At 47.8% G+C, this 13,506-nt stretch overlaps 1 protein-coding gene and 1 pseudogene across 4 annotated transcripts; both read right to left on the bottom strand.

The window, feature by feature from the left end:
• Positions 1-414: 414 nt before the first annotated feature.
• LOC109692952 (apolipoprotein L6) lies at positions 415-11,829 on the bottom strand. 4 transcript variants are annotated; one of them, XM_020173929.2, is made up of 5 exons: positions 11,709-11,829; positions 11,090-11,201; positions 6,074-6,167; positions 2,833-3,667; positions 415-1,618 (listed from the first exon to the last, which is right to left on the bottom strand). In XM_020173929.2, the coding sequence occupies exons 3-5, from the start codon at positions 6,142-6,144 to the stop codon at positions 1,592-1,594; spliced, it is 933 nt and encodes a 310-aa protein (XP_020029518.2). In that variant the 5' UTR covers positions 6,145-6,167; positions 11,090-11,201; positions 11,709-11,829; the 3' UTR covers positions 415-1,591. The 4 variants fall into 4 exon arrangements, with proteins under 4 accessions (XP_020029518.2, XP_073940443.1, XP_073940444.1 ...); XM_074084342.1 differs by having other exon boundaries at positions 6,074-6,164; XM_074084343.1 differs by lacking the exon at positions 6,074-6,167.
• On the bottom strand, positions 7,123-7,607 carry LOC109692954 (single-stranded DNA-binding protein, mitochondrial pseudogene; annotated as a pseudogene).
• Positions 11,830-13,506: the final 1,677 nt, after the last annotated feature.

Below are 13,506 nucleotides of genomic sequence, written 5' to 3'. Positions count from 1 at the left end.
CATCTCACCCCAGGCAGAATGGCTGTCACAAAAAAATGAACAACACAAATGCTGGTGTTGATTATGCACTGTTGGTGGAAATGTAAATAAGTCCAGACACTATGGAAATCAGTATGGAGGTTCCTCATAAAACAAAATAAAACTCACATAGGATCCTGCTACGCCACTCGTGGGTATATACCCAGATAATTCTCAGTCAGCTTATCACAGACACACCTGGGCACCCATGTTTCTCCAGCACTGTTCACAACAGCCAGTTAGGGAACCAGCCTGGATGCTCCTCGACAGATGAGTGCTTACAGAGAATGTAAGATATATGTACTCCGTCATGGCGTGTTATTCAGCCATAAAGAACAAACCGTCTTGCTGGGAACTGGAGAGCATCGTGTTAAGCGAAATAAACCAGACTCAGGGTGACAAGTATGACATGTTTTCTCTCATATGCAGACTGTTTTGCTTTTAAAGACAAGAAAGTAGAAAGGGCCATCAGGAGGAGGGAGGGAGGACAAGTGAGGAGGCTAAATATAATCAAAGTACATTATGAGCATGCATAAAAATGTCACAGTGAAACCCATTATTTGTACAACTAATACGTGGTAATAAAAAAACCCAGAAAGAGCAATGACTAATTTTTGCCTAATTAAAAATCATGCATAATCAAAGGGTATTTTGCAGCATAAAGAAGCAATGCCTGTGAAAACAGTGAAGTCCTGTCAAGTGAAAAGAGAAAGATGGAGGTTTAGCTCTGTAGGCAGAGGGGATGGGGACGACAGAAAGGTCCAACACCACCATGCACCCTGCAAGGAGAGTCAGCAGGCAGTCTAAAGACAGTCAAGTAAAGCCAGAAGTTCTGTGCTAAAATACAATGATTGTCACCCGGCTTGTTGCTTTATTTTGTCCTCCTATTGTTTACTGTCCTGAATTAAAAAAAATAATAATATTCGCACATGACATTCAAAATGGCAGCTAAAGCACAGAAAAGAAAAAAAATATTTTTAAGATAGGCAAACCAGGAAATCTCAAATAGGGTGAGAGGTCTTGAAGGCGTGCCAAGAACAGGACAGGGACTAAGAGGGGGATCCTGGGCCTCTCGGGGCCTCTCTCCTTCCCACTGGAATCTGGTTGAGCAGGTTCCAGTGACATTCTTTGTGTGCAAACTGGGCTGTGAGCCCACAGTTACTGCAAGGTAGGGAGGAAGAGCACACAGAGAGGCGACCTGCTGGAAAGTTGACATGGAGGAGAGGACAGGAGACTCTCCCTCAGGGACCCTCCTGCCTTGTGGTCGCTTACTCTAGAGGCTGGCAGAATACCTCTCTAAAGCAACTGGTGGTGTGTGTAAGTGAGTGACTACAGATCCCCCCACCCACAGAGTGGCAGCAGCAGTCAAGTTAGGGTACGGGATGAGGGAGTTTCATTAGTGGAGCTGACAGTACCCTTAGGTCAGCTCTTTCAAGACCGAGAAGCCCACTTGGACCTCCCAGTTGGCGAGTTTCCAGGTAGCTCCTCTGCCAGTCTTGCCATTCCCAGCCTGGTCACCTTTTACTGCACTCAGAGTCCCAAGGCCTCCATGGCACACTCCAAATGTTAGCTCCTAAGTCGTTTTTTCTTGCAAGAGTTTCTGGAAAAAACAAAAACAAAAGTACAATTATTATGTCAGTTATTTGAAAGAGAGAGCAAAGAGAAGAAAATCCACCAATCACAGAGAGGCTCTGATGCAGCATCACAGTGCAGATAAATACTAGCCAGCTGGGTGGCAGCTGCTGGCCTGTGCCATCCTGGGTCTACACTATCTAGCTTTAAGAACATGGTGCTAAGGTCTGAATATTTGTATCTCCTCAAAATTCACAGGTTGAAACCTAATCCCCAATGTGAAGGTAGCAGGAGGTTGGGCCTCCAGAGGGGTGATTCGGTCATGGGGGCGGAGCCCTCTAGAATGGGATTAGTGCCCTATGAAAGGGAGAAAGGGATCCCAGGGTGCTCCTCTGTCTCTTCCTCCAGGTGATGCCACAGCAGAAGGTGAGGTGTCTTCTGTGAAACAGAAGACATCACCATACCCTCAAGCTGCTGTTGCTGGTGCCTTGACCGTGGCCTCGCCAGCCTCTAACTGTGAGCCATAAATGTCAGTTGTCCACAAATTACCCAGCCCAAGGCAAGACTAAGGTACTTGGAAAACATAATCTCCCTGTCTTCTGAATTTGGGGCTGTCATGACAAAGTGCCAGAGATGGAGTGGTTTACGAAGCAGAAATTTCTTTTCTCACACTTCTGGAGGCTGAGGGCCAGATCAAGGTGCTGACTCGAAGCTCCTGGTAGAGGTTTGCTTCTTCTTGGCTGGAGGCTGGCTGCCTTCTCACTGACTTTTCCTTTGTTTGGTGCATGGCGGCCCCCCTCGAGTTTCCTCCTCCTTTTTTATGGCATCAGTCTTATCAGATTAGGATGGGAATGCCACCTTTATAACCCCTATACAACCCTAATTACCTCCCAAAGGCCCCACCTCCAAACAGTCACATGGGGGCTTATAGCTTCCACATGTGAGTTGAGGCGACTCATCCAGAACACTCCCTGTGTCTCAGTGACCACCCCCATCCTTCCCAGCATGGGGACCTTAAAGAGCTTTGAGAGAGAAAGGGAAAGCATGGCCATACCTGTCCAGGACAGGTATCCAATCCACAAGGGACACTTGACACTATATAGACCCCCAGGGCCACCACAGGCCACATCCAAAGGGACATCCCTGCACACTTCACCCACGTACCCAGGCTCCTCCAGCCCTGTCTGGCCTACCACGGCTCCCACAGGTCCCAGTTAAAGCCCCCCCCCAGCACCCCCTCACCTTCTGCCGCAGTCTCTGGTAATAGTACTCGCTTTCCATCACCAGCTCTGCCAGCTCTTGAGCGTGCCCCCGTAGCTCTTCCGCCAGCTCTGCTCTCGGTCCGTCCTTCAGTTGCTTCCAATCTTTCGAGACAGCAGCCAAGTCCCGGCCAAGGAATAAGGCGGTCACGGCCCCTCCTATCATGCAAGCATTTTTTGTCATTGCCAGTGCTGTGCCTCCAAAGGCCTTTTGTACCTGCCTGCTGTGTCGGCTTGAGACTTGGCCGGTGGTCAGGAGATGCTTGGCTGCAATGGCCAGGTGTGGGTGGGCTCTGGCTTGTCGAAAGGCATGGGTGTGCTTCCTGATGATTTCCAAAGCGCTTCCACAATCGTAGACAATCTTACTGGCAGCTCTGATGTAGGATGTCTTCTCTCCCCCCGCCTGCTTGAGCTCCTGGTGACCAGTGGGCACTAGGCTGCTGGCCTGAGCTCGGGCTTTTTTTTTGCAAGAGTTTTCCAACATGTCAGTTACAACACTGGTGACCCTTGCTGCTACTCCCAAAACTTGGCCAACAGCTGTGAGAAGCAGGCTTCCTCCCACTGTTGCTGGAGCCAGGGCGAAACCCAGGAGGCTCATGAGTCCAGAGGCGACAGAGGTGGAGTTGACCACTGCTTTGGCCTGGGTGATGCTTTTGTGGGCTGTGTCAATGTCATCTGTGAGGGCTTGGAGCTGTCTAATGGCCATTTCTTGATCCCGTTTCCACCTAGGGAACTCTTTCAAAAACACCCTTTCTGCAGCCGACAGGTCTGTGTCTTGTAGCTGTCCACCTTCACCCAGAGGCACGTCATCCATGTCGCTACAGATGAGGAAGAAAAAAGACTTGACTTCAGCCTCCCAGGTGGGGGTTGGGGGGGTGAAGAAGCCCCGGCAGCTGCCAGATGTTCTGCCACTCACAATTTGTACCTTTCCTGCATCTCTCTAAAAAGTCCCTAAAGAGTTTTACAGTGTCACTGAGAAGTTCAACCCTTGCAGAAAGCTAGAGGTCTCATGAAGAGAAGAAACAGGTAAGAGGGGCATCTGGATGGACTGATGGGAGTGACCTTAGCCATGGCCAGATAGACCTTCCCCAGGGACACTTCCAGCCATGCTGAGAGGACCTGGAGCACTGACCCAGAGAAGGGGCCTCAGGAAACGCAAGGATCCTGCTTGAGATGGAGGGAGAGATCTGAGAAGAGTAGGAGACAGAGGCAGGGTGGCAGGCAGGGTTTGGGAGTCCTGTATGTGAGGTAAGTCAAAGAGAAGAGGGGCCAGATTACATTAAACATTCTGTACTTTGATGACCTTGACTTTCTGCTATGGCTGTGCCTTTGCTTCTCTGAAGAACTGGACTTTGAGAGGGTTGTGACAACCCTCTCAAACTAAATGTTCTGGATATCCTCCTTTGGCCCCTGGCCACCTTGTTCTCTCAGCAGGTGGGATCAGCCATTCATGGAAAAAATTTGGGACAAAGGGCTCAGGCCCCTAGCATTTTACAGGGCAGAGTGGTGAGGGGTCTTTGCTAGCCCACTCGAGTTTAGCCTTAACAGGAACAGCATCAGGAAGGGCAAAGGTGGGTTTTTTGTGCACCTTCTGTCAAGTACCATCCCTGAATTTCCTTCAGGGAGAACAGAGGAGGCTGGTGACAACAAAGGAGCCCAGGAAGGAGCAGAGTCACCTCCTTCACTTTTCAATGGAGGGACCTGACGTCCAATGAGAAAAAGGGGGACCCTCCCAAGGGACTATGTGAGTCTAGAGGGTGCTCTGGACAGGCACAGGCACTCTGAGACTCTCAGAAATCTTTGCTGGCCCTCTCATCTGTCAGCTGATACCTGGATTCTCACTGAAGCACAGTCCTGTGTCAGTATCTGTGCAGGACAGGCTCCAGGACCCACTGGACCCCACACCATGGATGTTGAGGTCCCTTATATAAATGCATAGTATTTGCATGTAACCTGTGTATGTCCTCTGCATACTTTAAATCACCTTTAGATTACACATAATACCTAAAACCATGGAAGCGCAGTGGGAGTAGCTGTTGCCCTGTGTTGTCTATGGAAAATGAATGGGAAAGGAAGTCTGTACGTGTTTGGTATGATGCAGCCATCACAAGCCTGTCTACACAGTTCATGTTGGCAGTGGGTTGAATCACAGATACAGCGCTGGCTGTATATATAGATATGCAAATGCACTTACCTTTGAATCGATCTCTGATGCTGTGCACACATAGCAATTCCTCAGTGACAAGAAGTCAAATACACCACCAAGAAAACCCTTTGCTTTTAAAACTCTATTTGGTGGTACTAGGATTTGAACTCAGGGCCTTGTGCTTGCTAGGTAGGTATTCTACCACTTGAGCCATACTCCCAGCCCAAGAAAACCCTTCAGTGTTAACAGATAAATGGATTTAGGCTCAATTATCAGTTACTCAGTAGATGTAAATCAAGTAACACAGTGAAGGCCCCCCGGGGGCTTGCATTGGGAAGGGTGGGATGAAGGCAAGGAGGTCAGCCTGCTGAGGAACCCCAAACTGTACAAATGTCATGGCTAGTCCACCCTGATCTCTGCATTTCCTCAGGTGTGTAAGGACAGAGAGAAAGAGCAAATAGAGACAGAGCTGGAAAGATCAGTGAGGCCACTGTGGGTTAATTAGCTATAGAGGTTTGTGTCTATGGTTGGGAGCCAATGGAAGCTTGGCTTCTTGTGTTTCTTAATTAAACCGAATATCTCAGGGGTGGCCGTCTGTGCCCCAGGATCTCCTGTATTGGGCAGCCATGCTGCCTGGCACAGGAAAAGATCCCAGTCTGGATCTGTGAAGTTCTGCACAGACAGCTCACCGATTCACCTGCTCCTGCTGCGATGGATGCTGGCGGTGTTACAGCTGCTGATTGATGCATAATTGGCCTTGAATTCATTACTATTAAAGGGCTTCCTTGGTGGCATATGGTCTTGAAGACTTGAGTTCCTGGGACTCACAGAAGGGAGTCTCCAGAGTGCAGCAATTGCTGTCCTTGGCATCCCAAGGCCAACGTCATTCACCTGACTAAATCTTGAGTTATTTCCCAAATATTTAGTTATTTTTTCCCTGGGACAATATGTCTGCCTCTGCAAATCAGAGACTGATGAGAAGGCAAGGCTCACCTCCAGCCAGCCCTGGTGGAACACAGCCATCCCTAATCATGAGGAAGCTCGCAGCCTTCCCCAGGGCCTGAGCTCTGGTGGTTACCTTTGCAAATCAACACCAGCCTCTCCATCTTTCCCTGCCTGGTTGTCCGGTTGCGCTCGTACCAAATCCATGTCCTCACAAGTCAAATGGTCTGCTGTTCAGAAATATGGAAAACAAAGTCACTGTACATGTCATAAAACCTTATGAAATTCAGCCGGGTGTCTGTGGCTCATACCTGTAATCCTAGCTGCTTAGGAGGCAGAGATCTAGAGGATTGTGTGTTCGAAGCCAGCCTAGGGAAAATAGCTCACAAGATCCTAGCTTGAAAACACCCATCACAAAAAAGGACTGGTAGAGTGGCTCAAGGTGTAGGCCCTGAGTTCAAACCCCAGTACCGCCAAAAAAACCCAAACTTACAAAATTCAAGTGCATAGGGATTTTTAGATTATGCAAAATCAAAGTTATAATGAAACACATATGGACTAAATATTTACAAACTATTGTTTTTTAATTTTATATTTACGTATAGACGTATAGCTCATATACAGTAAGTGCCTACAATGAAGTACTCAGCTCAACACATTTTTATACCTTTTTTGAAAGGAAACACTTTGGCATAAGGATTATTTTTAGATAAAGATGAATTTTAAAAAACCAGGTACAGTATTTTCCCCTTAAGCTCCCCAGGGGATGCTGACACCAAGGCTAGCACCAAGCCTTATGTGTACTATGTCATACTGAGTGGCTAATGGACAGGTGACATGTACCGAGTGGAAACACCAAACAAGTAGGAGAGAGCAAGGCAGCACAGATTCCATCAGGCAACTCAGACAGTGCACAATTTAAACACTTAAGAATTATTTCTGAAAGTTTCCATTTGATATTCTAGGGTGTGGTTGACCATCTGTAGTGGAAACCCTGGAAAGCAAAACTGGGGGGAAATGGGTACTCGATGTACTGTTGCCACCCACAGCAAGACTGCCCCTTTGCAGTCTTTACTGCAGTTTTTACTCCAGAGGTAACCATACTCTGACTTCTATAATTATTGAGATTATATATATATATATATATATATGCATTTTAATCATTGTCCTTAGAAATTATAAAGACTATACAGGATTTGGAAATGAGACTGTACCGGAAGCCAAAGAAGAATCGTCCCTTCTATGCCTTTCTTTTGCCTGGACACTCAGAAGTCCAATGTCACCAGCTCTGATTGTTGCTGCTTGTCACCACACATTATTTTAAGCCAGACATTCACCATAGTCTACTTTCCCTTCCACATAAATTCAAGACCTTTCCTCTCATAACGACATGCCACATCCCTAAGACCTGGCTGGAGCACTGACACTCTGTCTTCTGACTGACGTCACCCATTCGGTAGACTTCACTGCCCGATTGCCACATCTCACTGTTACTAGAGAAAATATTGTGACTGGATTTTTCCTTTCACCTGTGTCATGACAGGGTCCTGACCCACTCACCCAAGTAACTGCACATGACTCAGAGATCTATCCAGAATCAAACTGCTGGCTAGCTCAGACTTGTGTCTTACAAACTGATGAGGCATCTGTGATACAGGTCTTCAAATCATGGCTTTTTTTTTTTTTTTTTTCTTACAATCTAGCCTTTAGGATTTTCCTCCGTGCCTACGTAGGCCTGGGTGCATACCACAGTCACGACTTGTGACTTTTTCTTGAAATTCATATAAATGGAGTCATTTGTTTGCTTCTTTCACTCAATATAATGTTTGTGAAAATCATCCATGTTGTGGATAAAGATTGTTTTAAAATTGGTATTGCTGTGTAGCAATATGTAAATATATTAACAATTGGTTCATCTAGTCTATGAATTGATCTGTTTGGATTGTTCCTTGCCATTGGCTGTTGTGAACAAATGTATTCTAATAATTCAAAGTTCATTTTCACAGGACAAGACATTCATAAGGACTCTACGAGTTGTGTTCCTAAGGACACGCTACAAATTACAGGAGGCCATTGTTTTGGACTGAGCTCCAGCACTGGGCTCCAGCAGGACAGACTAAAAACTAAATGGAGTTACTCATCCTGAAGCTCCCGACACCTTCAGAGAGGTCGGGAGAGAAAGTGCTCAAATGGGCCAGCTTCGGCCAAAGTTCCCTCTCCCTTAGTCATTACCCCCAAAAAAACCTAGTGCTACCTTGCAAGGACAAGACCCTGAGTTCAAACCCTAGTACCACCAAAAAAAAAAAGAACACGATGTTGAGGGGTTACTTCTAATTGTCTTCGCCGTGTCCCCTCTACACAGGAGAGTAACTTTATCAGCCCTCTCCGTCTCTAAAACCAGCTTGCTCTGCTCAGCTCATTGGAACATTTGCTCTATTTTATGCAATGAAGTGTTGCTTGTTTTGTTGTTGTTGGCTGGGACTGGGATTTGAACTCAGGGCTTCACACTTGCACAGCAAGTGCTTTACAACTTAAGCCACTCCTCCAGACTATTTTACTCTGGTTACTTTTGGGGATGGAGTCTTGAGAACTATTTGCCTCCTAAGTAGCTAGCATTACAGGATTGAGCCACCGGCACCCGGCTCACCCAATTCTTGAATTGAAAATAAAGCCTGTTAATTTCTTTAAATTTCTTGTGATTTGTCTTTGGCAATAAGAACACATACTTGGTTCTCCTAGCTGTTGTTGGCATACAGCAACTAAAATCTTTGGAATTCCTAAGCGATAAGAGCAGGAGAGAAGGGATGTTGTGTTGCTACTCATAGCAAGCCCCTTTCAACGGCATGGAGTTTCTGTTAATGAAGTGACTTTTGGAAAGCCCCTAAGAATGGGGAGGTGCCTAGTTGCCAGGGGAAGCAACCATGATTAGAGGGTTGGAACTTTGAGCCTTGCCCTTGACTTCCAGGAAGGGAAAAGGGCTGGAGACTGGCTGATGTCACTCGGACCTATGTGTTAAAGCTTCAAAAAACCAAACAGGACCGGTCAGGAGACCATTCCAGGTGGTGACACCAGAAATACCTGACAGCGGCCTGCTAGAGAGAGAGGGTATGTGCCACAGAAGCACTAGCGAGCAGCACGAAGTGTCTCCTGGGATTCCGTGAGCCATTCTCACAGCTTATCCAACCCAAGGCAGAGGTTGTGGGAACCGTCAATGTATAACTGATCAGCCACAAGTCCAGGAGGCTGGGACCTATGATTGGCATCTGAAGTGGGACAGGCCGTGGCCTGAGCCCCTAGCCTGTGGGGTCTGATGCTATCTCCAGGTGATGGTTGTCAGAATTGGGTTAACTTGCAGGACACTCAGTCAGGTTCCCCAAGAAGTGAATTGCTTGGTGTGGAGAATACACAGACACAGACACAGACACACACACACACGAGACAGAAGTGAACTGGTATGGGTACTGAAAGCATTCATGGAGCAGAATAGAGCCGAGAGGAAATGGGAATTTCTCCTAAGTTATGAGAACTGCCAAGGGCCCTGAGTGCACACATGGTGTCTAAAATCCATCCTGGGATCCATTTGCCCAGTGGTGAGACCTGGGGCTAGGGATGGGGGAACACTCTGTCTATTTGGAGAAAGGAGCATTTTTATTGGTTGGTCAATTAATTGATTGCACAAAGGTTCTATCTGCTTGTAGACCCGTGTGCCCACAGAACTATAGCACTTTGGGGGAGGGGCAGTGCCATGGCTCGAACGTTGGCTATCCCCTCTGAAACACGCTGGACTTTAATCCCCATCATGAGGTATCAAGAGGGTGGAAACTGAATCCAATATGGCATTTAAAGGCAGGACCTTTGGGAGGTGATTAGGATAAGGTCATGATGGCTTGTAAGGAGAGGGAGACCGGAGAAGCGTCACATCTGCTCCCTGTCTCTTGTCAGATGATGGCCGGATCACCTTGGGATGCTGCCAATAAGAAGGCCATTGCCCGCTGTGGCTCCTTGGCCTTGCACCTTCAGAGCCTCAAGCCAGAATAAACCTTTTCCATAGAGCTTAGCCAGTCCTTGGAATTGTGTTCTTAGTAACAGAAAACAGACCAGCCCAGGGCCGTGTGGGCAGAATGGTCACTCTGACAGGTTTATGTCTAGAAAAACACTTATCTTCTCTTATTGCGTAGTTGACACTATATACCTCTGGGACCAAAGTGTGTGTGGGGTCCCCCGATGCTCTCCCGGGGACACCTACTGGGAGTCCTCCAACTCAACTCAATTCTGAAAATACCGAGAGATAGCAGCAGGTTCCATAGCCAAGGACTCAGCTCTACAAGTCTTTCCACCACTTCAGATGACAGCTGCTAGTCCAGGCCTCTGGAACTTCTGACCAACAAGCTACATACACACTTGGGGTTCCAACCACCCCTTCATTAAGTTCGATCAATTTGCTGGAGCAGTTCACAGAACTCAGGGGAACACTGGGAATCCTCATTTGTTGTAAAGGCAATGACAAAGGCCACAGAGGAAGAGCCAGATGAAGAGGTACAGTGAACTCTCGTGTGTTCCCCCAACCCCATAACCCAGGGATCTTTACAGAAGCTGCACTTGGACAGCATGATCAAATTACTAATTCCCCCTCTGGCCTGTTCCCAGAGAAAGAGTGTGTGGAGCTAAAAGTTGCAAATGTGTAATCATGGCTTGGTCTCTCTGGTGGCCAGCCCACAGCCAGAGGCCCATCAAAAGCCTTCTCACTCCCATCACCCAGGAAATTCCAAGGGACCAGGAGCTCTGTGTCAGGAACTGGGGTCAAAGACCAGATATTAGATCAAGAGGAGAAAGCAGCGAGAGAAGGGTGAGGCGTGCAGCTGGTGGAAGGACAGAGTGACATTCTAAAATACAAGGGAAGTATTTTAATGTGATTGACAGGTCTTTGTGCTCTGTGTGTGTGCGTGTGTGTGTGTGTGTGTGTGTGTGGTGCTGGGGATGGAGCCCAGGGCCTCTCCTGTGCTAGGCAAGCCCTCCACTACTGAGCCTCACCCGAGCCCACTCCTGCTGTTTTTGAATGTCTGGGCCATTTGTCATTCCACCTTTCTTCCACAAAGGCAGTGCTGGATTTTGCTGTCCCCGGCTGGGAGTCAGCTGGCAGGAGGACATATACCTTGGCAGATGGAGATGTGTCTGCTGCTGTGATGTCCAAAACAGTGTTGTTGCCCTTCTCAATATTCCAAGTGGCTTGGTGTCCAGCTGGGAAGGGATGATGTTTGTTCTCCCTGAAGGAAAAGACAGACGGACCTTCTTACTGGTGGCGGCAGAGTATGGTGAAATGGAGTCAAAGCCCCTCTGTATCCCTTACCAGGGATATCCCTTACTCACTGCTTCTCTTTCATTACTGTGAGATAGCTAGTGAAATGCCCACCTCGGTCACTGCACTTTTCATAATTTCAAATGCTCTATTCAAAGGAAAGGACTCTCCAATTGGGTCTGAAACAAACCCCAACTGCGTGCTTCTCTTAAGAGACACATCTGAGATGCTGAGGTTCCTACCTGGCTTCTGAACTAAGCCGAGTCCAAAACCCTTCCCGGCTCACAAAGTTCCTAACTGCCTGGGATTTGAACCCTGGTTGCCATAATGACAGCTCTTTTCCTGAACCAGGAGCCTGGAGCCTCTTAGGCATCTTGTCCTTCAGGAGTCCAGCAGCAGCCCTCCTTTCCTCCCAGCCTTCTGTCCTCCTCCTCTAGGCCCCTAGAGAAAAGGTGACCCCAAGCTCTCTGCTCACCTTTCTGCACACCTCTGGTCTTTCTGGGAGCTGGGAGCTGTGTCTGAGCTGCAAAGGAACAGAGGACAGAGTAGCTCACCAGTCAGGCCACTGCCCAGGGTTTAGACCCGAGGCTCATGGGCAAATGGGAGCAGCGTTGTGAAACTGGGCTAGAGTTAACTGCCAAAATGGCTGGAAAGCAACCACCCAGGCCATGAGTCAACTCTCAGTCAGCCATGGGCTTACCGAGAAACTGTGCTTACTGAGAAACACATGCCCAGCGAGGTGGGAAAGAAAAGTCAAAGCCAGAGGCCTGAGTCTCCCACCTCTCCTTCCTAGCTGTGTGACAGGCCACATAATGGGTGATGACTGCCAGGCAGTGCATCTAAGAACTGAAGCTTAGGAAGCAGGGCGCTCACCTGCCCTTGGCCTTGACTTTCCATCTGTGAAGTGGGAATTACAATAGCCCCTATGGCTTGGAGCTGTATGAGAAGCCTGTGAACAAGCAATACCATACTTGGTCTGTGACAACAACAACAACAAAACACAGATTCATGGTAGCTGTGACAATTGAAACACCGTTGTCCCCCACTGCATCTTACACAAGTGCATGACCCTTGGCCGAGCCCCATGAGAGATGGCAGGAGAGGGCTAATAACCGCTATCTGTGATTCTTCAATGCAGAATCCTCAGCAAAAGACAACTGTTAAAGTAACTGATTCATGTGGTGGTGAAACCTGACCTGAAGTGGCATAAATTTACTTACAGACTTTATGTATGACACTTTAAGTATTCCTAGATTAACTGTAGGAATATTAGCATGCTTGACTCAGGATGGCTACTAGGGGTTTTACATAATATGTAATATCCACTAACTTTTCTAAAAGATCCCAAAACATCAGGACCTTGGAAATGCATCCGGCCTGAAAAGATTCCAGGTACAGTGACGTGGTCCCAGATCTCCCATTTTGCAGAGGAGGAAGCTGAGACCTTGAGAAGGTCTCGGCCATGTCCCACAGCTGAGATGGCATGGCCAGCACTAGGCTCTGTATCCAGGAATGAGCCTACAGTGAGGTCGCTGGCTGAGATGTGTCTTTCCAGCAATCTAGTGCACACCAGACTCAGGGATCTGGTGGCTTATTCATACGTATGTGCCTGGAAGTCTCCAGTTCCCACTCCAGCTGAGGCCACACTGGGGCTGTTACTTTGCAGGTATGTCCCACCTAACCAGTCCTGAGGTTGGCTACACTGATGTCCCCTGGACCCTATGAGTAAGGGTAAGAGGCTGGAGACACCGAGCTAAGTCTCAGAGCAGCCTTCCAGCTTGCCACACTGGAGACACTGAACAGAGGCTGTCCTTGAAGAGGGACCATTCAGGTTGTCTGCTGTGTTCTCTGTTACGGGTCTTGGTATCTGAAGAGGTTCTGAAACCCATGTCCCATGATACTGAGGACAACTGTACTTAGTACAGCACTTGGAACCAAGCCTGACACATAGCTCTTCATGGCACTTTATAAATGTTATTTTGTTAATTTTTGCTACCACTCAAGGTCTTATCATTTTGTTAGATATCAGAATCATATTCAAAAATATGTAGGAATGTCAGCTGCAATTCAGGCCTGCATTGCGTATTCTGCCGGCCTGCTTGGAGCAGGGTGATTTAGATGAGAATCGAGGCTATAAAGACAGTGTTTCAGTTAGCAGGTGGCAAGTGACCTGATCATTCAGGACCCTAAGGCACAACAAGAACTTACCGGAAGACTGCTGGCCTTGCTCGGGTTAGGTTAATTCCAAACCAGGGATCCCATGCCAGCAGGCC

This window comes from Castor canadensis, chromosome 8 (assembly GCF_047511655.1).
Source record: "Castor canadensis chromosome 8, mCasCan1.hap1v2, whole genome shotgun sequence".
NCBI classification, from domain to species: Eukaryota; Metazoa; Chordata; class Mammalia; order Rodentia; family Castoridae; genus Castor; species Castor canadensis.
Note: the sequence above shows the minus strand (reverse complement) of the source record. Positions and strands in the feature narration are given on the sequence as shown.